The sequence below is a fragment of the Ambystoma mexicanum genome, chromosome 11 (genome assembly GCF_040938575.1).
Source record: "Ambystoma mexicanum isolate Mex_15411 chromosome 11, UKY_AmexF1_1, whole genome shotgun sequence".
NCBI classification, from domain to species: Eukaryota; Metazoa; Chordata; class Amphibia; order Caudata; family Ambystomatidae; genus Ambystoma; species Ambystoma mexicanum.
In genome coordinates, this window is record NC_090934.1 from 1,086,172,411 (window position 1) to 1,086,198,703 (window position 26,293).

Consider the following 26,293-nt stretch of genomic DNA (forward strand, 5'->3'; position numbering starts at 1 on the left):
GAGTGACCAAAACTATACCCCATGGTGTGGTGAAAGCAATCGTACCTTAAGGCAGGGCGAAAGAAGCAAGACTCTGTGGCAGGGTACAAGAAACCATACCCAAGGCGGGGTGATGAAACCATTCCCCAGTGTGGGTGAGAGATAGAATACCCCAAGGTGGGGTGAGGAGAACCACAACCCTAGGCGGTGTGCAAGGTCAATAAACCTCAGAATTACCTGAAGAGATCAGGATTACCCTCATTGCAGGGGGGGGGGAGGAGGACACGGGCCAGGCAGCCGCAGAAGGCAGAAAAGATAAATGGAGACTTTTCTGGACTTGGAATGTTTACAATATTGAATGTACAGCCTTCTGGATGGAGGCGCAGATGGATTTGGGGAGATTCTGAGCCGACCCTTGCATGGCATTTGCCCGATAGCTTTGTTTCCAGCTCTTTCATGCATAGCCCTCTAATGTGTGCATCAAGGGCATGAGTCAATGATGAATAGCCTTGCAGACAGTACAGTCAAGTGAAAAAGAGCCCTTATAAACGAAAAAACTACAGCCATATTTCTGAAGGGCATCACCTTGCTTATTGTACAGGCGCATAATGCTGTTCATAGCACACCTATCTGTGCATGTTGTACATATTAGGTTGTTGATTAAAAAAATGAAATAAAAATGCCAGGGCTGCTTTTTTATATGTTTTTTTCTTCTCCCTTTTGCATGTCATATCATTTTCACATGGTGCATTTTAGGCAATGAAGTCATGCAGTTATCTTCACTATTCAAGCGTGTACTGTATATACTGTATGTACTGAAGGCTGGAATTCACAATGAAACAACTGGCTATACAAATGACGTTTGTAATGGTGGTTGTGGGTTATAATGAGATTGGGGTAAATGCTGAATATGAGCTGAAGTAGGTAGGACCTCTGTGCAGCCCCACACAAAAAAACCACTGACCCAGCAGAAGGCCATTCTTCAAAATGGGTCCTGGGTGAACTCATCGCCTCAAACTCAAATCACTCGAATTTAGGGCAACAACGTCTCTGGTATCCTCAAAATATTATGGTCATTTGGTCTAAGTGGTTTGATTATGAGGATCATGCAAGGGAGAGCAGTTTAAAATCAAAAAGTGAGTGGCAGGGAACAGAGAAGAGAGCAAAAGAGTGCGAAGAGCAGAAGAAGATTGGCAATGAAGAGTGGCACGTTATTAGTGTGAGGCAAAATGGGAGGGGCAGCAGAGCGATTAAGCAATGCACATGGCGAGGTGTTGGGTAAGTCATGGCTTAGTTTCACCCAAAATTATCCTAGGAATTTGGGTCTGTTTGGCCTGATTTTCTATACTCTGGCCTGGAAGACAGATGTATAGAAGACCAACCTATATTGTGACAGGGACAACTCTGGGAAGGTGTAGCCAAACCAGGTTAGGTAGCAGTGACAGGCGGTCTAGGCTAAGTTCTTCTGAGAGGTAGCTTGTAAAGGGTCCACAATGAGGTCACACAATGGTAATCACAAAAATTGCACTTAGACAGGAAGTATAAAAATACAGTTATTTAATTGTGGCCAAAACACACTATAAGAAAATGAATGCAAGCAGGTAGACTTTTCAACCAACAGCATCAAACTAAATAAATATATACATTCACAGGTTCCAATGCACAATACAAATCCAAATACTCCTGCAAAGGAATGAATAGGTAAGTATCATACACAAAAAGGCCCACAGAGATGATCCCTAGCTAAAATTGTCCAACCCTAAGTTGTCTGGGGCCTTGTGCCCTATTGTTCAGGATACAGTTCCACAGAACTTAAGATGCAAGAAAAAATGTAAAACAAAGCAGGATTGGGAATCTCTCTACCAGCACAAACACAGCCCATTGACCTGTTCTTGGGTGGATGGGCCCTGGGAGAGTCACAACCAAGTTTTTAGCTCAATGTCCCTTTCACAGAGGAGAAATATCCCTGCACATCAGTCTTTGTCCTGCCCAGGGGCAGTCCAGCACCGTAATGCTAGGCAATTCCTCTCTGAACAAGAGTACCAACAGCAACCCCATACATGTGTTTCAGCCTTTTTGGGCATCATCAGTGAGGTGGAGCTGTGCCTCTCTAAGAACAGTGAGCAAGGGTACCACATCTGGATTCCCCTGCTAACTTAGGGTGAGACCCAAAGTTACTTAACATGCAAAACAAAGGGGGGTCTGGGAGTCTCTCTACCCCAACGAACACACCCCCTTGACCTGTTCTTGGGTGGATGGCCCCTGGGAGAGTCTCAACCAAGTCTTTAGCTCACTGTCCCTTTCACAGAGGAGAAATATTCCGGCATATCTGTCTTTGTCCTGCCCAGGGGCAGTCCAGCACCGAAAAGCTAGGCAATTGTTCTCTGAACAAGAGTACCAACAGCAACCCCAGACACGTGTTTCGGCCTAGTCGGGCCTCATCAGTGAGGTGGAGCTGTGCCTCTCTAAGAAGAGTGAGCAAGGGGTCCACATCTGGATTCCCCTGGTAACTTAGGGTGAGACCCAAAGTTACTTAATATGCAAAACAAAGGGGGTCTGGGAGTCTCTCTACCAGCACGAACACGGCCCATTGACCTGTTCTTGGGTGGATGGCCCCTGGGAGAGTCTCAACCAAGTCTTTAGCTCACTGTCCCTTTCACAGGGGAGAAATATCCCTGCACATCAGTCTTTGTCCTGCGCAGGGGCAGACCAGCACCGAAATGCTAGGCAATTCTCCTCTGAACAGAGAATACCAACAGCAACCCCAGACACATGCTTCAGCCTAGTCGGGCCTCTTCAGTGAGGTGGAGCTGTGCCTCTCTAAGAACAGTGAGCAAGGGGTCCACTTCTGGATTCCCTTGGTAATTTAGGGTGCGACCCAAAGTTAATTAATATGCAAAACAAAGGGGGTCTGGGAGTCTCTCTACCAGCACGAACACGGCCCATTGACCTGTTCTTGGGTGGATGGCCCCTGGGAGAGTCTCAACCAAGTCTTTAGCTCACTGTCCCTTTCACAGACGAAAAATATCCCGGCCTATCAGTCTTTGTCCTGCCCAGGGGCAGTCCAGCACCGAAAAGCTAGGCAATTGTTCTCTGAACAAGAGTACCAACAGCAACCCCAGACACGTGTTTCGGCCTAGTCGGGCCTCATCAGTGAGGTGGAGCTGTGCCTCTCTAAGAACAGTGAGCAAGGGGTCCACGCCTGGATTCCCCTGGTAATTTAGGGTGAGACCCAAAGTTACTTAATATGCAAAACAAAGGGGGTGTGGGATTCTCTGTACCAGCACAAACACAGCCCATTGACATGTTCATGGGTGGATGGCCCCTGGGAGAGTCTCAACCAAGTCTTTGTTCAGAGAACACCTCACCCTGTCTGCCATCTCCTCCTCCTCTGCTTCTGGTGCATCATCACCTGTAACAAAATAAAAAAAGACACGAGGACACATGTCAGCAGCACATACCACACACATACACAACATAGTATTGAGGGCCAACACATGAGGCAGCCATGTCACACACAACACAAACTCTGGCATGCATGCAGTGGCAATGAAATGGAAGGGGACCCTGAAAGCAGACATGGATGTGTGTCAAATGCGAAACACACACATGTACTGCATGTTGCATATCACCAGCATCACACACAACCTTCTGGCAGGCATAGATCTTATGCGAAAAAGACAGATGTAAACAAAGAGATGGCACGTAGCATAGCCATGGCACAATTAGTAAGTCAAATAGGACTGTCCATGACTCATGTAAAATGCATGTCAACATGCACTGCATGAAAAACAAAATCCAAAAAAGTACACGTGTCACAGGATGCAACAACGCAAGTGCATTGAAATACAGTGAAGGGAGGCACATGATACATACATGCCAAGTCACTTTGACATCACACAAGTGAATCGGCATGTTGAAGGGTTCGACATGGCTCAGAAGTGCGTGGGTGCAGTGCAGTACATGTCTATGTCCTCAACTATTAACAGAACCAAAAACGTAGTGATGTCAATCTCGTGGCATGACGGCACTGTAAGGGCAAGTGCAGTCACCATGTGCAAAGTGTTGTCACTGGGTTGTAGGGATGCAGTGACCGCCCCCCCCGACACCACCCCGGGGAATAGTAGGAAGACAGTGCATGGATATGAATGGCTGACCAAGGTACTGTGAAGTTGCAGACAGTGTTGGCAGGTGTCAATTGCATCATCTCACTCAAATGAGACTACAGCAGACGAGAGGGGGGGCGTAAGCAGGACACATGAGGAACCATCACAAGTACATCTATAAATGCAGAAGCCACAACACCAGTAGCCTAGAGGCAGGGTGGCTGTAACAAAGGGAGGCCTGTGCTCCACACAGACAAGGACACCCTAAACATGTGTGTGATGAGGAAGTGACCCTGAGTGAGCATGAAATGGATGACCAAATACCATGAGACGGATAAAATACCAGAGATGAAGTGCAATGAGTAGCCTGCCACTGACCCATAGGGGCTTGCAGGAAATGCAATGGTCCATGAATGAACACTCATGTCCACTCTGAGCCTGTGCCAACTGCACGGTTCAAGTGAGACACCCTGCATCAAGGACAAAGGAAGTACCCCACAGTACAGGTATGGCAGGGTTGCACAGGGAAGTGTGCATGTACACAGGAAAGGGGAACAGACCATAGTAGTAGTCCTTCCTGGGCCGCCAGATTCGTAATGAGCTGGTGGCACCCGGAAGTCAGGCGCCGGTAAAATATTATGAGTCTGGCGGCAACCCACCGATAGCACCGGCAGGATTACCGCTGGACCCGTAATGAGGCCCCAAAACTTGTTAACAGTTCAAGGCTCTTGTAGTGTCATGGTTGATTGTGCTCACATGGGAAACATGTGGAGATGTCCGGCAGCAGATGAATATAGTTCTGCTTGACATCTCACATTTCTCAATGTTTTGGCACCATGATGTGGAAACTGTGGGTTGGACCGTGATGTCACAGTGGGGGTTGAGGGTGGTGTGGTAAGATTTGCGGGACCCAATCATCTCTGGATAATGTATGTCCAGCTATCGGGGAATAACATAGTTCTGCCTATTAGCTTCATTTGGGGGATTGACCTAATGTTGCATTGTGTTTTGATGCTAATTAGTTTGTACCCTTATAAAAGTTTCATCTTTGGGGCGTAACTTCGACAGCGCTTTTGATGGAGCTCTGTTTCGCATTCTGTTGAATTTCACTTTCCCAGCTTTAACTGAGCCCGGAACAAATAGCGTTACTTCTTGCCTGGCATGCAGTCCTTTTTTGGACTACTTTTGTAATTTTCTGCTGGTGAGTTCTGAGGCAATCCGCAGTACAGTAGGATGAACTAGCATGTGATCTTTTCATGTTGGCTCATACTGGTGGCAATAGCCACTTCTATGACAAAAACATGTATTGGTATAACAGGTATATAAGGCCTTGGGACTTTTTTTCTGGCATTTGTGGAGCGATACAAATACACCGTACCATAAACATTTACACATTCTTGGGATCTTAATTTGTGTCACATAGAGATGATTTAAAACAGTAATTCCTGCCTGCAAAATAGTCTGAAAACGAATCAGTGTTGCAGCGGCTTAACTGCTCATATCTAGATATGTGTCTCCGCTTGGTGATTGAAACAGCCATTTCAGCATCTAAGGACACCAGTCTGAAAGGCAATGGGTTAAGAAAGCCATTTTGTAGCTTCCGATGGAATAAAACTTTTGAAGCAAGTGGGGCTTTAGTCAGTTGGCTTCTAAGCAATTCCTCATCCTTGCCCAATGCCCCATTGGTTTTTCTGTTGTACAGAAAAGTTAATGATGTGTAGTAACACAGTATTGATTTTTTGTGAAGAAACAGTAAGATCCTCAGTCACATGCAATTTGTTTCATGTAGAACATTGTCAGGGCAACGGGCTTGCCTAGGAAGCAAGACGACACGGAGCAACACAGGTTCGATCCCCGGTCCGCGCTTAGAAACCTTTGGGTATTAAGCGCATTATAAATAACCTATCATATCATAAGTTGCAATGCTACCGATTTCTGAATGGGGATATATGTCTGAATGGGGAGATATGTCTGAATGGGGAGATATGTCTGTGTAGAGGAAAGTCAAAACGGGTGACTTTGCCAATGCTTATTACATACTACCCTCTGATGGGGGCTTTTTCCACATTGTTGTCTACCCTGGGTTCAATTGCCTTTCTTTGGAACGCCCCTAAACCCCAGTGACGCTTTCAATGGATACAGTTTCCCAGCAGATTTATTGAAACAAATGTAGGACTGCATTTATTAAACCGCAAATCAAATTAAGATTATGCAATACTTCACCTGTTTTTGAAATACCGAAATGTTTTAAATTAAAACCATGTTTAGGGCCTGGTGGGGGGGAGGCGTTACACTTACTGAGGATAGAGCCCACTCAGCAGAGTTAAAATAGGGCTCATGATGTGATCGTCTGCGGACGGTAGTAAAGGGAACCAATCATGGCGGACAGCCACTGTGCTACATGTGTCCTTCCACAAAAGAGTGCCTTTGAATATGTTCCTTGTACAGTGAATTCATGTACGTCCTGCACAGAGGGAAGCCTACATGCAGCCAAGGAAATCGCATGAGGAGTGAAAAATACATAGCCACATTTCGGCCATCTGTGGTTTCCATTCAACCTCTCCACAGCTGTCTGCCAGCCTGCTCCTGCTGCCGCTCCTGGGAATTAGGGCACCAACCATTCTCTTCTGATAAAAGCAGCATTCCGGACTGCTTTGTTGAGGGCTTCTATCGTACAGGCAATGAAACAAAAATGTGGATTTTTTTTTTAACTCTGCGCTCTGAATTGTAGAGTGGGGAGTTAATCACTGCAACAGGCCGCTGATGCAAAAGCATGAGCTCGCTATTGTAATGAAATGTGCTCCGTCCCACGCTGGAGCACCCTGCGCCCGCACGCAAACGCTCTACATTTCATTACAATAGGTCGCCTGCCACCTCTTCTCCTGCCACGCGAGCTCGGGGCAGCCTTTGAAACCTTGAAAGACCCCCTGCACCTCTGCCGAGATAGCGGGTGTTATGGGGGCTGGTACAGATCACCGGGCAGCCCCAGATACCTGTCAGGAGCATCCGACGCGGACCGTTGGGGTGGCGATCACGCCACAAACAATGGAGTGGGGGTCACCCCACTCGCCCCCAGATCTCTGGAGGCACCCACGTAGCCGGGGGCACCCAGCACACGACGGGGGCACCCAGGCCGTGGTCGCCACAGGAGCCATGATCACATGGCCGAGGGATCACCCTCGAACGGCGTTGCTCTGCAGGGGCGCTGTCCTCACGCTGGGCCCCGTCCTTGGGCCCAGCACATGCAGTGTGGCACCAGCATGGTGCGAAACAATGAACACACTGGAGCCTCTGTTGGTCGGACTAACGAGCCGGAAGTGGCTCGTAATTTTTATTAAGTTGGTCATGTGGCTATTGCCACATGACCTATTACAGCATCCTGGGAGCTACCATGCTCCCAGGAGGGGTGCTATGCAACACCACTCCTTTTTTTTTGTTTTTAACAACAGAACAAAACTTTAAACAAACACACATTCCTACTACTACAACCACTCTGCTATGTTTTCACACCCTTTATTAACCTGGGTGAGTGGCTCTACTATCACAAACTACACTGGCACCACAGGGTGCATTCCGAATGTGCAGGTGTTCATGACATCACATTGCCCACCCACTGGGCCATTTTCACCAAGTCCACTTCCGCAGGCCCCCCACTCTTCATGGGGATGTCGATGATGACGTCCCTCTTCCGCACTTGTGGATCTGCAGGAAAACAGTCTGTTTCCCCACCAACAGTCGCCAAAGTCAAAAAGGCCGGCAAAGCCGCAACTGTAGAGGCCCACCAGGCCACATCCACCACGTCCACAGTCTGGGGGCGCCGATGGTGTGCTGCTGGCACGTTGGCGACAGGCCCCTCCTTCCACTTTCTCTCCCTCGTGAGGCAGGTGTCAGGACAACACCGGTGGCAGGATGATGGGTTGCTCCCCTGGGAGACACTGATGCCTGGCTCTGGGTGTTGGTACCTTATGTGGGCCTGCCCGGCACCGGCAGCCCAGGGGCAGTCTGCACCCCTCCTCGGCGTGGCCCCATTGGCTGATCTTTAGTCGAGGATGCACGAGCACTCCCCTGGGGGGCCACTACCCTGTGGCTGGCCAATGAATGCAGTACTTTCGGGGTGGGAGGTGCGGCCCTCTCTGCATGTTGGGCGTGGGGACCTTCCACGCTCGTCCCTCTTGGTGGGCTTGGCGGGGTTACCCTTCTCACCCTGTGCCCCCCCCGTTGATCGCTGGGGCGGATGGGCCACAGGCTGGTGCTCCATGAGCCACACACTGGGTGCAGGTCCTCACATCTGTCCCTCCCTGCCATGGGGGAGGCAGGGCACACTGGCTGTCCAGGGTTCTTCACCCACCATTCCATGTCTTGGGGCTGGGACACTCCTGGCCCACCTGATGGATGCTGGTGGCTGGCCCATGTGGCTAGGAGGACGCGACCAGTGTTGTTGTTGCCTCCCGCAGGCCTCAGTGTCCATTTTTTTTTGTAACTGCAGGCCTCTGCACCCTGCAGCTGCAGCATCACAGATACGCCCCGATTTCCTTGCGGCCGAGGCCGCCTCAGCCGTTCTTTCCGTGCGGCTACCCGGCTCCGCATACGATCGGGGCCGCCTCAGCTGTTCGGCGGCCCCCACTCCTGCTCCTTCACTGCGCGGCTCCGTCCGCCAGCATTTTTTCTTCTGTGGTGGATGCCGTCACCACGTGCTGCAGCTGAGGCCGCGGGGGCCTCCTCATGTGGGAGATGCCGCTCGTTTCACTGTGGGGGCGTGCACCTCTCCCACAGTGGGTGACGACCTGCATCTTCCACCTCTCGGTGAGGGAGGGGCCACTCTGATGCCTTACCTGACACCAGAGATCGTACAGGCCCAGCCGCCTCACGCTACGCAGCCCGTGGGTGGGGGAGGGGCAGCGCCTCTTTTTTGCGGCGCAGCCGCTCCCTGACTTCTTGGGGGCCCAGCTACCTCACGCTACGCAGCCCACGGGTGGGTGAGGGGCAGCGCCTCTTTGTTGCGGCGCAGCCGCTCCCTGACTTCTTGGGGGTGCACCTCGCTTCCCCATTGTGGGCTACGACTTGTGTTGTTCTCAGTGTGGCGGGGCCGTTTCTTCCTCCTCCGGGGCACACATACCTCCTCCTGGTGCGGCCACTGTCGCCAAGCAATCCTCCTCCACACATGGGGGAAAAACAAAGGGGGGACCGCTCCCATGCCCCCGGTGGTGGGGGGCAGACTGCCCTCTTGACGCGGCCGACGCCGCTTCACCAGCCCATGCGGCCGGTACCCCTGGCAAGTGTTCCTCCATCGACGGCAGAAGGACTACCTCCATACAAGTTTGGCCAAGGCCTCAATATGGTGTTCCTCCTATGGGTCACGCGGGACTCACATCCTTCTTCGCCATTGTTATGGGGGCTGATCCGGGCAGCCCCAGATACCTGTCGGGAGCACCCGATGCGAACCGTTGGGGTGGCGATCACGCCACAGACAATGGAGGGGGGGTCACCCCACTCGCCCCAGATCACTGGAGGCACCCACGTGGCCGGGGGCACCCAGCACACGACGGCCCGGTCTATGGGGGCACCCAGGCTGGGGTCGCCACAGTAGCCATGATCACATGTCCGAGCGATCACCCTCGAACGGCGTTGCCCTGCAAGGGCGCCGTCCTCATGCTGGGCCCCGTCCCTGGGCCAGCACATGCAGTGTGGCACCAGCATGGTGCGAAACAATGAACACACTGGAGCCTCTGTTGGTCGGACTAATGAGCCGGAAGAGGCTCGTAACTTTTGGTCACGTGGCTACTGCCACATGACCTATTACAGCATCCTGGGAGCTACCATGCTCCCAGGAGGGGTGCTATGCAACAGCGGGGGGTTAATGCGGCACCCTGGGCTGTCACCCTGCCCGCCCCGCCTAAAGCTGGCCCTGATCTTAGGCAGATGTTTCACTTTCTTCTGACGGCACCCATCTATTCTGTTTAGCAGAACTTAAGTTTTTCTGGGTCTACAGGTGGCTACAGTTTGTGCAACGTTTCCACAGTTGCTATTTTGATGGCAATGTACACTGCTGTTTTCTGTGGTATCAGCTAATTGTTTGCGAGTGCAGTTTCCCCTCTGGTGTTTGTCCTGTTCATGTTCCACCTGTGTGCAAAGCTTACATTGCATTTGCCAGTCCTGTACCTGCTCGCTTCTTTGATGGCGCAGGCAGCCCGGCTGTCCTGTTCTCTATGTGTTGGTTGGGTGCTAGGGATAGGGTTGCTTTCCTGTGGCCCTTACTGCCTCTATTCAGCATGTGCACAGGGGACGCTTTCACTGTGGCAGTGCAAATCCAATGCAAACGTGTTTGTGCTGGTGCCATAGGGATCGATCAGGGGGCAAAGGTGGTCTACATGCAAAAATCTAAGATCATTCTGCCCAGCTTATCAGGACGTTACAATGCTTCTATATAGTTTCATGTACCCCAAAGAAACGTTGAATTATACAAAGCTGGTAGTATGGGGGAGAGCTCCATCGTGTCTCCTCTTCTTCTCCCCCACCACTTACCCCGTGTTTTCCCCAGGCATTCGTTTGTGCACACACAAATCTTGGCACCTATATCTCCGCCACCCAGCTTGAGAAGCCCTGTGCTCTCCCCTGATACAGGGATTGTTTCTTGCAAACTAATCTGGTGAAACCACTACGCTGCAAGGACCCGTTTGAGCACCTTAAATCCATCGCGCATCCACTCACCAATATCTAGTACCCCTTTATGCATCTGTATTGTTTTATAACTCTATAAAGTGTTCTGTTATGCATCTGTTTTGTTGTATACCTCTGTAAAGCGGTCCGTTATGCATCTGTAACGTTGTATACCCCTGTAAAGTGCTACGTTATGCAGCTGAATTGTTGTATGCCTCTGTAAAGCACTCCGTTATGCATCTTTATTGTTGTATACCTCTGTAAAGTGCTCTGTTATAGATCTGTATTTGTTGTAGACCTCCGAAAAGCGCTCCTTTATGCATCTGTATTGCTGTATACCTCTGTAAAGCGCTCCATTATGCATCTGTACAGTTGTATACCTCCAAAAAGCGCTCCCTTATGCATCTGTATTTGTTATAGATCTGTATTTGTTGTAGACCTCTGAAAAGCGCTCCTTTATGCATCTGTATTGTTGTATACCTCTGTAAAGCGCTCCATTATGCATCTGTACAGTTTTATACCTCCGAAAAGCGCTCCCTTATGCATCTGTATTGCTGTGTACCTCTGTAAAGCACTCCGTTATGCATCTGTACTGTTGTATAGCTCTGTAAAGTGCTACGTTATGCAGCTGAATTGTTGTATGCCTCTGTAAAGCACTCTGTTATGCATCTGTATTGTTGTTTACCTCTGTAAAGTGCTCCCTTATAGATCTGTGTTTGTTGTAGACCTCCGAAAAGCACTCCATTATGCATCTGTATTGTTGTATACCTCTGAAAAGCGCTCTTTTATGCATCTGTATTGTTGTATACCTCTGTAAAGCAGTCTGTTATGCATCTGTATTGTTGTATACCTCTGTAAAGCGGACCGTTATGCATCTGTATTGTTGTATACCTCTGTAAAGCAATCTGTAATGCATCTGAATTGTTGTATGCCTCTGTAAAGCACTCCATTATCCATCTGTATTGTTGTATACCTCTGTAAAGTGCTCCGTTATAGATCTGTATTTGTTGTAGACCTCCAAAAAGCGCTCCTTTATGCATCTTTATTGCTGTATACCTCTGTAAAGCAACCCATTATGCATCTGTACAGTTGTATACCTCCTAAAAGCGCTCCCTTATGCATCTGTATTGCTGTATACCTCTGTAAAGGACTCTGTTATGCATATGTACTGTTGTATACCTCTGAAAAGCTCTCCTTTATGCATCTGTATTGTTGTATACCTCTGTAAAGCGGTCTGTTATGCATCTGTATTGTTGTATACCTCTTTAAAGTGGTCTGTTATGCATCTGTATTGTTGTATACCTCTGTAAAGCACTCCTTTATGCATCTGTATTGCTGTATACCTCTGTAAAGCGCTCCATTATGCATCTGTACAGTTTTATACCTCCGAAAAGCGCTCCCTTATGCATCTGTATTGCTGTGTACCTCTGTAAAGCACTCCGTTGTATAGCTCTGTAAAGTGCTACGTTATGCAGCTGAATTGTTGTATGCCTCTGTAAAGCACTCCGTTATGCATCTGTATTGTTGTATACCTCTGTAAAGTGCTCCATTATAGATCTGTATTTGTTGTAGACCTCCGAAAAGCACTCCATTATGCATCTGTATTGCTGTATACCTCTGTAAAGCACTCCGTTATGCATCTGTATTGTTGTATACCTCTGAAAAGCGCTCCTTTATGCATCTGTATTGTTGTATACCTCTGTAAAGCAGTCTCTTATGCATCTGTATTGTTGTATACCTATGTAAAGAGGACCGTTATGCATCTGTATTGTTGTATACCTCTGTAAAGCAATCTGTAATGCATCTGAATCGTTGTATACCTCTGTAAAGCACTCCTTTATGCATCTGTATTGTTGTATACCTCTGTAAAGCGCTCCGTTATGCATCTGTACTGTTGTATACCTCCGAAAAGCACTCCTTTATGCATCTGTATTGCTGTATACCTCTTTGAGCACTCCGTTATGCATCTGTTTTCATGTATTTCTCTGTAGACCACTCTGTTATGCATCTGTATTTGTTGTAGACCTCAGAAAAGTGCTCCTTTATGCATCTGTATTACTGTATACCTCTGTAGAGCGCTCCATTATGCATCTGTATTGTTGTACACCTCTGTAAAGCGCTCCGTTATGCATCTGTATTGTATGCCTCTGTAAAGCACTCCTTTATGCATCTGTATTGCTGTATACCTCTGTAAAGCACTCTGTTATGCATCTGTACTGTTGTATACCTCCGAAAAGCACTCCTTTATGCATCTGTATTGCTGTATACATCTGTAGAGCACACTGTTATGCATCTGCTTTCATGTATACCTCTGTAGTCCACTCTGTTATGCATCTGTATTTGTTGTAGACCTCTGAAAAGCACTCCTTTATGCATCTGTATTGCTGTATACCTCTGTAGAGCACTCCGTGATGCATCTGTATTGTTGCATACCTCTGTAGAGTGCTACATTATGCAGCTGAATTCTTGTATGCCTCTGTAAAGCACTCAATTATGCATCTGTATTGTTTTATACCTCTGTAAAGTTCTCCGTTATAGATCTGTATTTGTTGTAGACCTCCTAAAAGCGCTCCTTTATGCATCTGTATTGCTGTATACCTCTGTAAAGCACTCCATTATGCATCTGTACAGTTGTATACCTCCGAAAAGTGCTCCCTTATGCATCTGTATTGCTGTATACCTCTGTAAAGCACTCCGTTATGCATATTTACTGTTGTATACCTCTGAAAAGTGCTCAGTTTTAGATCTGTATTTGTTGTAGACCTCCGAAAAGCGCTCCTTTATGCATCTGTATTGCTGTATACCTCTGTAGAGCGCTCTGTAATGCATCTGTATTGTTGTATACCTCTGTAGAGCGCTACATTTTGCAGCTGAATTCTTGTATGCCTCTGTAAAGCACTCCATTATCCATCTGTATTGTTGTATACCTCTGTAAAGTGCTCCGTTATAGATCTGCATTTGTTGTAGACCTCCGAAAAGCGCTCCTTTATGCATCTTTATTGCTGTATACCTCTGTAAAGCAACCCATTATGCATCTGTACAGTTGTATACCTCCTAAAAGCGCTCCCTTATGGATCTGTATTGCTGTATACCTCTGTAAAGGACTCCGTTATGCATATGTACTGTTGTATACCTCTGAAAAGCTCTCCTTTATGCATCTGTATTGTTGTATACCTCTGTAAAGCGGTCTGTTATGCATCTGTATTGTTGTATACCTCTTTAAAGTGGTCCGTTATGCATCTGTATTGTTGTATACCTCTGTAAAGCACTCCGTTATGCATCTGAATTGTTGTATACCTCTGTAAAGCACTCCTTTATGCATCTGTATTGCTGTATACCTCTGTAAAGTGCTCTGTTATGCATCTGTACTGTTGTATACCTCCGAAAAGCACTCCTTTATGCATCTGTATTGCTGTATACCTCTGTGAGCACTCCGTTATGCATCTGTTTTCATGTACACCTCTGTAGACCACTCTGTTATGCATCTGTATTTCTTGTAAACTTCTGAAAAGCGCTGCTTTATGCATCTGTATTGCTGCATACCTCTGTAGAGCGCTCCGTTATGCATCTGTATTGTTGTATACCTCTGTAAAGCGCTCCGTTATGCATCTGTATTGTTGCGTGCCTCTGTAAAGCACTCCTTTATGCATCTGTATTGCTGTATACCTCTGTAAAGTGCTCTGTTATGCATCTGTACTGTTGTATACCTCTGTAGAGCACTCCGTTATGCATCTGCTTTCATGCATACCTCTGTAGACCACTCTGTTATGCATCTGATTTGTTATAGACCTCCGAAAAGCGCTCCTTTATGCATCTGTATTGCTGTATACCTCTGTAGAGCGCTTCGTAATGCATATGCATTGTTGTATACCTCTGTAGAGCGCTACATTATGCAGCTGAATTGTTGTATGCCTCTGTAAAGCACTCCATTATGCATCTGTATTGTTGTATACCTCTGTAAAGTGCTCCATTATAGAACTGTATTTGTTGTAGATCTCCGAAAAGCACTCCTTTATGCATCTGTATTGCTGTATACCTCTTTAAAGCGCTCCATTATGCATCTGTACTGTTGTATACCTCTGTAAAGCGGTCCGTTATGCATCTGTATTGTTGTATACCTCTGTAAAGCGGTCCGTTATGCATCTGTATTGTTGTATACCTCTGTAAAGCACTCGGTTATGCATTTGTATTGTTGTATACCTCTGTAAAGTGCTCCGTTATGCATCTGTATTGTTGTATACATCGATAAAGCGCTCCGTTATGCATCTGTATTGCTGTATACCTTTGTAAAGTGCTCTGTTATGCATCTGTACTGTTGTATACCTCCGGAAATCGCTCCTTTATGCATCTGTATTGCTGTATACCTCTGTAGAGCACTCCGTTATGCATCTGTTTTCATGTATACCTCTATAGACCACACTGTTTGCATCTGTATTTGTTGTAGACCTCCGAAAAGCACTCCTTTATGCATCTGTATTGCTGTATACCTCTGTAGAGCGCTCTGTTATGCATCTGTATTGTTGTATACCTCTGTAAAGTGCTCCTTTATGCATTTGTATTGTTGTAGACCTCTGAAAAGCTCTCCATTGCTTTTTGAAGCTAGGTCCATGCTCAATAAATACAATAATAATAATAATCAGAGATACAATTATTCTTCCTAGGCTTTTTAATTAAGTGCATTGTACAGGATTATTTGTTTTGTCTGAAAGACTTAATAGAACAACTTGCATCAACACATGCAAATTATGTAAATAGACAAATTAAAAGTGAATTGATCCCTTACATAAATCGGATCTTGACAATCTGTGTGCATGCCCTATAATGTTAAAAATGCACTTTTTACCTTTAAAAAAAAAACTTTCATATAATGTGCACCTAAACAGAAAACAGGCCACAACCTATACTGCAATTACACGTTAGCATCACTGAGCAGAAAATAGATGGTAAATGGGAAAGTTTGAGAAGTATCCATGTTGCATATTGCATGCGAAAAAGCAGCGTGTTTTTTTAATGCACATTTTCATGGATTCAGCACAACCTGCAAATGTTCGCTCACGCAATTTATTTCACGTACACTGCTATATTTTTGCTGAGATGTGAATATGTTTAGCTGTGGATGGACCTCACCTCTCCCACTCATGTGGCAATAAGCAGCACTAAAACACACAATTCATTTGTATACACGATGATAAAATGTAATGTAATTGACATTTTCTGGTGATGTTGTCTCTTTCTTCCTTACTTTAGTTTCGATGTATGTGATTTGTATGCATTGTGGATCTTCATATGTATTGTTTGTACTAACACAAGCATGTAGAAAGTCTTGAATTATTAGCTATTTATTCCATGTTTAACATTTCTTAAAACTTTGATAAGGTAGCATTGATTATTTTACTATCCAAAATACCCAGATAAAAAATATGTTACTTCTATGGTGCATGCTGCAGCCATTGACTATTTGCGTGTATGATTAGGTTCCTGTTTTTACAACAACACTCCAATATAATGTTTTGTTTAAAGGAGTACATTGTTTAATACATTAAGTAGTTAATGGGAAGTCTCCTGGTCACCCCTGACATCTTGTTACCAACATTATCAACACAACCCATTGTAGGGACTTTTTACCAAAATGAATTTCATATGTGATGTAATCAGTGATGCCATCAATGGCATTTGTGATGTCATCATTCTCCTGGGTGTTAGCTTAGCAGTGCATGGTAGTGGTGCGAGTTATGGTTGCTTGGCTTAGCATAACCGGAGAATTTCTGGGGATTGTCGGTTTCACTTGTAACCATAAAGTCTGTTTAACAACGTTTTCTCATTGAATTGTATAGGTTTTTATTAGTGCAACTTAAACATAACGACCCTTTAACAAAGTTTTTCTGTGAATTTCCTGGGTTTTTACCAGTGCATGCTAATTTCCTACAACGTACTAATACGATACTTACTCCAATATAGCAACATTTCTGTCCAATTTAAAAAAGTTTCACCTTAAAACTCCATTTTCCACCTTCAAATATCTAATATCATTTTTAACACTTCTATACACTTTTTGCAACTTTTTCCCACAGTTTTTGTGTCCGTCGATGTTCGCAAACATCTGATGTCATTGCGGCCCATCCAAACAGTGTCACGTGATCAAGCGCTCGCGCGTGGCATGATGACGTGTTCGTGAATGCGTCCGTACTTTGCGATCGGGTCTGTGCTTTGCAGACAGTTCAGAAATTCATTTTCTACTTATCTAGGAACTTTCAAGCTAAAAATGTACCCCTTGCACAGCTCCTACACCTGTTCTTACTCATTATCCATTAACAATCTAGTACAGAGCACATATTTGGAATAATATTAGCAAAACTACTATTTATCTTAAAAATTGCATCAGCTATTGCCATCCCCCCACCCCAAGAGCCACCACCCCCACCAGCTTGAGGACCTACGCAACAAAAATGTGCAGTACTTCCAAAGACAATGAAGAGGACCAAGAAGATGAGGTAGAGGAAGTGCCTACCTCTAGCACCAAATGCGAATCATGGTTGTGGCAGTTCTTTACCACTGTTGGGTGTGTACCAAAGGCTTAAACTACCAAAGTGAAATGTCCTACTCAGTCGCGGACTACCTGGACAGTACTCCTACGGGACCACCTCAATGCACAGCCAAACCCAATCCAACCATCGCAATGCTCTCAGAAAGGCTATTCCTTTTTTTTTATCAAGTTGTAGGCTGTCTTCCTCCACCTCATCTTCCTCAACCAATACTGTAACCACACAGCCTACTTATGTGGGATGCAAAATCCCACCAGCTACCTTGCAAGCAATAAAAGATCCGTATCTTTCGAAGACAATAGTCCTCTGTATATACTGCAACACGCCACTCTACAGGGGGAAACAATTTCAAAGTGCTTTTGAAGCTGTAATGAAGGAGAATGAGAAACACTTCCCCCTACCTTAGATTTAGCACATGTGCAACATTGTTCCCTGTCCACCTGCCCGTCCATATTAGTGCTTGGTGCCTCTTCCCTCATTTCCCTCCCCACTTTACGTTCTAACTTCTCCTGCAAAAAAAAAAAAATCAAAAACAACAAAAAAGGTTAGGAGCCACCTTTCAGAGTTAAAAAATAGAACTAAAAAAATCTTGTAGACTCCATCTACTTTACATTTCTCAGTACTTCTCAGTAAAGTTCATAGAGTCAATAATATTTTTCAACATTTCCATTAGCATTTTGTGTTATGCTGATGGGAATAATGTGGCATTCATCCCCCGTTCCAGGCACTGGAAGAGGGGATAACGGCCCGCCAGCCCAAGTTATCTACCCAAGCAAAATGAGGGCAGATAACAAGGGCTCACGACCGTGATCCCCTGTTCCACACCCTGCAATGGGGGATGAAGAGGCCATTAACACCCTGGGTTGCCAAAGCAGTAACCCAGGGTGATAAAAAAAAAAGATTTTTCTTCATACACCGGGACGCGCGCATCGTCCCGCTGTTGGGCGGAAAATAATTTTCCAAGATGGCCACCATGGAAAGGGAAGGTGGGGCTCCGAACAGAGCCCCTCTTCCCTTTCCATGGCGGCCTGCAGAAGGTGAAGATAGGACCCTATGACCATATTACCACAAGGACATTTGTGTTCCCTTTCAAACCTATCCCAATTTAGAAAAAAAAATAAACCACTTAGCAGGTCCCTAGTGGACATGGCCACTTTATTCATATTGGTCGTCCCTCGTGGTCATGGCTAGTAGCCAGATTGTCCGGGTCATGACCTTATGCCATGACCCGGACAATCAAGCCACTGCCCATGGCCACAGGCTATATATCAGTCACCAAAGGTATATCACTATTTTTTGTACCTACATTATAACACTTGTAAAAAAATGTAACACTGACACATTTGCAAAACCGTGCTTTCACGTCCTTGCCAATGCTCCTTACACGAGTTTGCTGGAAATCTGCCCATGTTTTATTTTTTCAAAAATGTCAAAATGTGCATACATTCAATAGTCACATAACTTAGCCCCCACTCGATAAAATCCATTTAGACTTTACACAAACATTCAAGGTTGGGTCTCTAATCTTTCTGAAAAAATGTGTCTACATTCGTCAAACAGTAACAAAATTATAAGCCATCTCAAAACGTTGAGACACCCTCTCTAATTTAGCCCCATCTTGACAAAACTTTGCAAAAACATGTATATCTAGATCTAAAATCTTTTTGGAAACTTTTGTGCAGATTCGTCAAATGGCACCACATTTATAAGCCTTTACAATATTTTGAGACCCCTTCCTCTAATTTTGTCCCCACGTGACAAAATCCCAGAAAACTTTGCAAAAACATTTATATCTAGATCTAAAATCTTTTTGCTAACTTTTATGCACATTCGTCAAAAATGGTACTACATTTCTAAGCCTTTACAATATTTTGCCCCCCCTCTAATTTTGTTCCCTCTTGACAAAACAGCACCACACTTTCCAAAACATTCAGAATCAGGTCTAGAATGAAATTCCGTAATTTCATGCAGTTTCGATCAGTGACGCTAAAGTTATAAGCCATCTAAAAACTGCTTTTCACCAACCCTGTAATGCACAAATAAGCATAGATCTCAGGACTGCCTCGGACTGTTTACAGACTTCGGAGAAGAAACATGCCTGTTTCTTGGCTTTTAAGGCCATATCCCACTCTATCCTCATCAACCCTCCCCTTACCATAGATTGCTTGATTAGTTTGCCAAGTTCAATGTTGTGTTTTTAAATATGTTTTTCCGCAATGTTCGCAGACTCCTGCGATGTCAGCGAAATCAACATGGCAGCCGGTTTCCAAAAATCTGACCCACTACACGCTTTTCACCATCCAATCAGCGGGCACCGGCGATGTCTGCGGTCTTCATGCTGCCCGCGTGGACCAATTCAAGGCCCGTCTGCGGACTGACCAGGGAAGTGAGTCCGCAGACTGAACCCAGATATCACAAACATTTTTTTACCTACTTTTTGGTCTTTTTTGAAAAATAATACTTGACTGATTTACAACAAATTTACAAAAGCACGCTTTTGGGACCAAACCGCCGCTCCTGCAGCAAATTTGCTGAAAATCTGTCCAGCAGGTTGGGCTGTAGGCTTGAGCAAAAAAAAGAAAAAATGCCATTGCGTCTATAGGAAAAACCACACATTTTGGCACCCCAGTAAAAATTTGTCCACCCTTGTCAAAATCTCGATGTGGCGGGCCATATACTTGTTTTGCAAAGTTTTGTTAGGATTGGTCCGGGGGGGGGGGGGGTGAAGTTATAAGCCGTCCAAAAAGTGCTCTTCCTATGGGTTGAGCAACTTAACCATAACTACAGGACCACTACTGCAGGCCCTGTTATATATATATATATATATAAAAATACAGGGTAGCAACTAGCATATTACTCAAGTAAATTAACTAAAAACGATTGCAGCATGAGAGTTCGAGCATTGAAATGGGGATTACAATGCTCACAAGAGAACCTGATTTGGAGACTGTGGCCATTATTTTAAACTCTTTTTATATTAGGAAAAAATAAACATTGCTCTACTATGATGAGGACCTACCCCTGTTCCAGATTTAGCAACTGGATTCCCAGGAAACCCAGTGTGACCATTCAGCAAATCCAACACTTCTATTGTACTCTGTGTATTGTCAGGTGAAAACTGTTTGGCCACATTTTATGTAAGGAAATTAAACCCGGTTTCAGCAAAAACAGTTCTGGTTGAAGAAAGACAACCGGTTAACAGATGGCGCTTTGCAAAAAACACCATCAAATAAATAAATATTATTTATTTGAACCAACCATTCTCACTGAAAACACAATTATGTGTAAAGTGCTCCATGTGTGGACAATCAAAATGGCCCGTGAGACTGTCATTGATTTTCAGTGAATATTTGAGGTTATTTGGGATTAATCGTACTCATAGGAGCCTTTTCAGCCCCTCTCAAGCTCAGGGCTCAAGTCGTTAGTACACGCGGGGGGACTTAGTCCACCCACCTTATTCAGAGGGGGGACTCAGTCCCCTCTAACTAAAAGAGAAACATTGGACGTCCTCTTTGAATTTATGAATTCAAGCCGCCCTCAGGAATGAAAATGCAGCCATCAGGCTTGTAGGCTGGACACTTCACCACTGTACTATATAACCTGATAAAAATAACTAACAACTAAAGGTGAAATATCCCATTTCGGTACTGCAAGTCCCAGGGAAAACATTTGCATTGGTTCTTGAAGTTTAAAACATGCACACCTTTTAACGTTTTCAAGAACACTATTAGACGAAAATATCCTGTCTTGGTTTTGTGTTTGTGTTGATTTTATGGAAGGCAAACGCCATTCGTCCTGTTCAATTTGGGTGGTTATGCAAAGCCAATTTAATGAAATGTGCATATTTCGCCTTGATATGCACATTTCTGGCGACATCACATCCCATTGCATTTGTTGATGAGTCCCCCCACATTAATTTTTACGACTTGACCCCTGATGGCTGACGATGCAAAACAGGGCCAGATTTAAGTTTCTTCTCCTGGTTCACAAATCTATGGACAGTAAGGCACCACTGCACCTATCCTCCTCTATCCGAATCTACAAGCCTTCTCGTAATCTCTGCTCTGCCTCTTCGACTACCCTTGTGGCACTTCAGCCTCGCTGTGCTTCATCTCGCATCTGCTCTTTCTCTCTTCTTGCTCCACTTGCATGGAGTTTTCTTCCCCCGGATATCCGAGAAACAGTCCACATGCATTTGTTCAAAACCAAACTAAAAGCCTACCTTCTCGCTTGTGGGTTATCCTCTTAACCTACCTCTCATCTGCCTGCTAGTTAACATGTTTCCATGCCTCTAACTTGCCTCTGGCCCTCACTTTCCCTGCCTCCACTCTCTCACTTCAGCCATCATGGACATATCCTGAGCACAGCTGGCCATACCACCTACCTGCACCTAAACATGTCTAATGCTGGATGTCCTTATCCTATGTATGTCCACTTATGTATTGTCCCCGGTGACTGTTCCATTTACTCCGCTCCACAACCTGGACAGACTGTACCTCAAACTCACCCCATTGCAAGAAGCTCAGTGCTTCCTGTCAATTCTGATTTCTTATCTATTGTACGTTCTTTTGTGATAAAAAGAGAATTGTTCCTCCTGTATATAAATAAAACGAATAAATAAATATAAATATTTTCTATGTTTCAGTTGTAAGCGGGTCCACTTGTGCAACAAAATGAAAAAAACATTTTTCTCATTTTATGAGAAATTGAAAAAAAGTACTTTTTTTATATCACAAACAAATGTTTGCACAGGAAATAGAAAAACACAAGACTGTGCAGGGGATGGCATCCTGCCTTTCCGCTGCGTGGCTATTGTCTTATTGAATCCTCTAACATTTTTTGCCAAATCACCAAACAATTCATACGTTTGAAGGACCCCAAACCGCCCAAAGTCAGGGCCGACTTTTGGCCTGGGCGCCACATTAGCCCCCCTGCCACGCCAGCTTAGGGGAGTGTTTCAAGGGCTCCCCTAAACTGGCGTGATGGGTAAAAACACCTTATTGAAAGGAAATGTGTCCACTCTCGCCATCGCCAGCACAAGAGCAGGGTGCATTTCCTTTCAATAGGGTACTGATGCTAAACCAACATCAGCGCCCTATAAAAGTGATTGACTCCCAGCTCCAGCACGGAAGCGGGGAGTTAATCACTTCAATAGGGCACCAATGCTAAACCAGGATGTGGCAGCCTTTACTGCCTCATGAGGCTTTAGCATCGATGCCCTATTGAAGTGAATAACTGCGCCCCAGCACGGGAGCGGGGAGTTAAACATTTAAAAAGAGCGCTGCTGCTTGACCGCAAGGGGGAGCACATTTCTTTTGCTCGTCCCGGGCCCTGCAGGACCGGAGGCCGGCCCCGCCCAATATTGTGGTGTTTCCAGTGGAACTGGTTCAAGCATGACTAATTATATAAGGCAGTATTTTGTGGAACTAGTTAATCCTATAACAAACATTGAATAAATAATGGTAACATTTCTGTACTTAACCTTTACTTAATAGGCTATCTTCCTTGCTTCTCCAACATTGCACGTTTCCCCAAGCTTAAATCCCATCCCCTGGAATCCCCAAATCCTGCTCCAGTATTCATCCCAAAAACGCTAAAGCTTTAAAAGCATGTTTTTGTTATAATGCCCTTTATTTTAATGCTATAACATTATCTATGAATGCATTAAATTTGCGACGTTATATAGTATTACAGGTTGCAAAAGTCAAGGGACTGAGAGGGGCTATTTTTATTATGTTTTACAGGACGTCTGAACTGGTGGTCCACAACATGTTCGAGTTGCAAGCGCCTTCTTCCATTGGCCACCACGGGGGATGGGAACTGTCTGTTGCACGCTGCGTCATTAGGTAAGGAAAATGGCTGCCGAGTAACAGCTCCTGCACAGGAAAAAAGGCTGGGGTGGAAAAAGAGATTAGACACGACACACATTAGTGCTGCTAGACCCAGCTGTGACCCAGTCCACGTCAGGGAATTTCTGACTGGCCATTTAAAAAGAATGTCCTGGCTTTCCAGCGATCGCTGCACACCACTCACGAGGGCTTATTTAAACAGTGTTCATACTCTGCTCTTTAAATTGTACTTCAAAGCCCTAGAAATGACCACACTCATTTCTCAGAAGGCCAGTAGTATTAACCTTTTAACTGCCCTGGGTTCCCCCCCCCCCCCCCAGTGCCAAGGCCTTTTTTGGTGATTTTGGTATTTCGCCATTCAATGCCTTCTAACCTTTTCTGTTTCATTAACCCCTTAAGTGCCAAGGACGAGGTATCTCGTCCTTGGCAAGAGGGAGGTAATCCCAAGGACGAGATACCTCGCCCTTGGCCTGAACTGGGCGCTGCTTAACTGAAAAAGACATACATTTTTGGTTAAAAAAAACTCCAAAGCAGCAGTGATAAGAATGAATTTGCTACTAACTATAAACTGTAAAAACATACATGGATTATCCTAATGCAGTCCCTATTTCCATATAAGACATGTATTAAGTTATTAGAGACACAAAATTCAGTAGTTAAGTTGCTTTCTTTACTTTTCTACCTTCTTCTTTTCATTTTGATGGTTACAGTTAAGACGCTAGTGGAGGGACCTAGCTATTCAGTTAAGGGTGTGATTTTATTGCATCTTTGTTTGTTTGTTTTACTATTTGTAATGCGCACCAGACCCCGGGGTATCAGGGCGCACCAGTTACGCGAATATGCGGAGCTTAGTTACAGAGAATCATACAATGAGATACATTAGTTACAAAGGCAGCACAAGTGACACATGCATCCCTTCGCTTCTACTGGCGCAACCCAAACTGGACCAGCGGGTAAGTCAAGGCCTTTCTCCCAAAGGCCTTTTTGTGTGGCCTTCGCAGAACCCACCCTACCTGCGCCAAATGCATCCCTTGACTCACCCCGTTCCACTCCTGAACCTATCACCTCCCGATCCTTGTCCCAACCCTTGTCCTGATTGGTGCTGCTTGGATTTAGGTGACCCAGAACAGCGGATGTAAAATCTGGGTGGGCAGAGGCTAAGGACCATCGCCTATTTGCCTGGTGTCCAGCCCTGCTCTGCAACACCACCAACCGGACCCATAGGATCACATACAATACGCAAGGGACCCCACCACCTTTAATAACCTACCACTGTAGCACTCTGCCACACTCATATTTTGCCTCTACCACATTTTACACCTGCCATATCTTGCCACACTGATAATTTGCCACTATGCAATTTGGCTCTGTGATATTTTGCCTCTACTTTATTTTGCCACACTGATATTTTTGCATCTACCACATTTTGTCACTGCAATATTTTGCTTATACCAAATGTTGCCACACTGGTATTTTTCCACTGTAATATTTTGCCTCTATATTTTGCCTCACTGATATGTTTCCACTGCAGTATTTGCCCTCTACTATATTTTGCCACTGCAGTTTTCTTCCTCTGTTTTACTTTCCCACACTGATATTTTTCCACTGCAATGTTTTACCTCTACCATATTGTGCCACTGCAATATTTTACCTGTACCATATCTTGCCACAATATTTTGCTACTGGAATATTTTGCCACACTGATATTTTGCCACTGCAATAGTGTCCCTCTGCAATATTTTGCCTCTCCCATATTTTGCCACTGCAATAGCCTGCCACACTGATAACTTGACACTACACTATTTGCCTCTGTGGTATTTTGACTCAGTGAGACTTTTCCACTACACTATTTGCTCTGTTATATATTTACTCAGTGAGACTTTGCCTCTGTGATATTCTGCATCTACATTATTTTTCCACACAGATACCCTAATCCTACTTTAGTTTGCTACACTGATAGTTTGCCACACTGATCCGTCTCCCCTTTATTTTGTCAATGGGGCATTTTGCCACACTAATAGTCTGCTACACTGACAGTTTGCCACAATTATATTTTGCCACACAAAACTGTTGGCTCTAATATACTTTGCCACTCTATTGCCTTTACTACATGTTGCCACACTGATATTATTCCACTGCAATATTTTGTCTCTACCATATTTTGCCACACTAATAGTCTGCCACATTGCCTAATTGGATATTCTACCAACTTTGTCACTTTATTCTTTTATTATTAATTTATTGTATCATTATGCATCATCATTTTGTACTGTAAATTGGCATATGTACAGCACCTTTGTGTAAGACGCTATATAAATAATAAATAAATACAAAATACAAATACATTGGCCATCATTCCGAGGTTGGTGCTAGTCATGGCGCTGTTAGCGCCATGACTAGCACCAATACCGGTTCCGCCACCGACCTGGTGGTATGGTGACTTACCGGTCTATTCCAGCCATTGTGGGACCAGTAAATCCCCATTTTTGAAAAGCCATTCCCCATTCCCGTTTCAGCCCCCATAGGGCTCAATGGGAAGGCGGAAGGCATTAATAATGGTACCGCAAATTGCGGTACCGTTCTTGACCCAGGTATCCCTTTGCGGGTCCCGTCCATAACGCCTGGTAAAACCAGGCGTTAAGGGAGGGACCCGCAAAGGGACCTCGGAATAGGGCACAAAGGGATTACCGGCAGCGGTGCCATTACCGGTGCCGGTATCCCTTTGAGCCCAGGTCATAATGACCCCCATTAACATTTTGCCTCTACCATATTTTGTCACTGCAATATTTTGCCTCTGCAATATGTTGATTATACCATATTCTGTCTCTGACATATTTTGCCACCGCTATAGCTTGTAACTGCACTATTTGCCTCTGAGACAGTGTAGTCACAAAGTCTCACTAAGTCAAAATGTTTGCCTCTGGGATATTTTGACTGAGTGAGACTTTGCCACTGTGATTTTCTGCCTTAACTTTATTTTGCCACACTGATAGTCCGCCTTGGTGAGACTCTGCCTCACTGATATTTTGCCACTAAGATAGCTGGCCTCTATGATACTTCTCCACCATGATGGCCTGCCACTCTGATGGTCTGCATCTAAGAAATGACGACTCGGTGAGGCCCTGCCACTGGGATATTCCGCATATATGTTACACTTTGC

General features: G+C 45.2%; 1 protein-coding gene across 2 annotated transcripts in view; it reads left to right on the forward strand.

Annotated features, from left to right (window-relative positions):
* Positions 1 to 26,293, forward strand: part of OTUD7A (OTU deubiquitinase 7A) — a 1,296,873-nt gene that overhangs the window by 983,899 nt on the left and 286,681 nt on the right. For both annotated transcript variants that reach the window (XM_069624347.1, XM_069624348.1), the window contains one exon: positions 23,029 to 23,130. In XM_069624347.1, the coding sequence (XP_069480448.1) occupies positions 23,029 to 23,130 (102 nt within the window). The remainder of the gene's footprint in view (positions 1 to 23,028; positions 23,131 to 26,293) is intronic.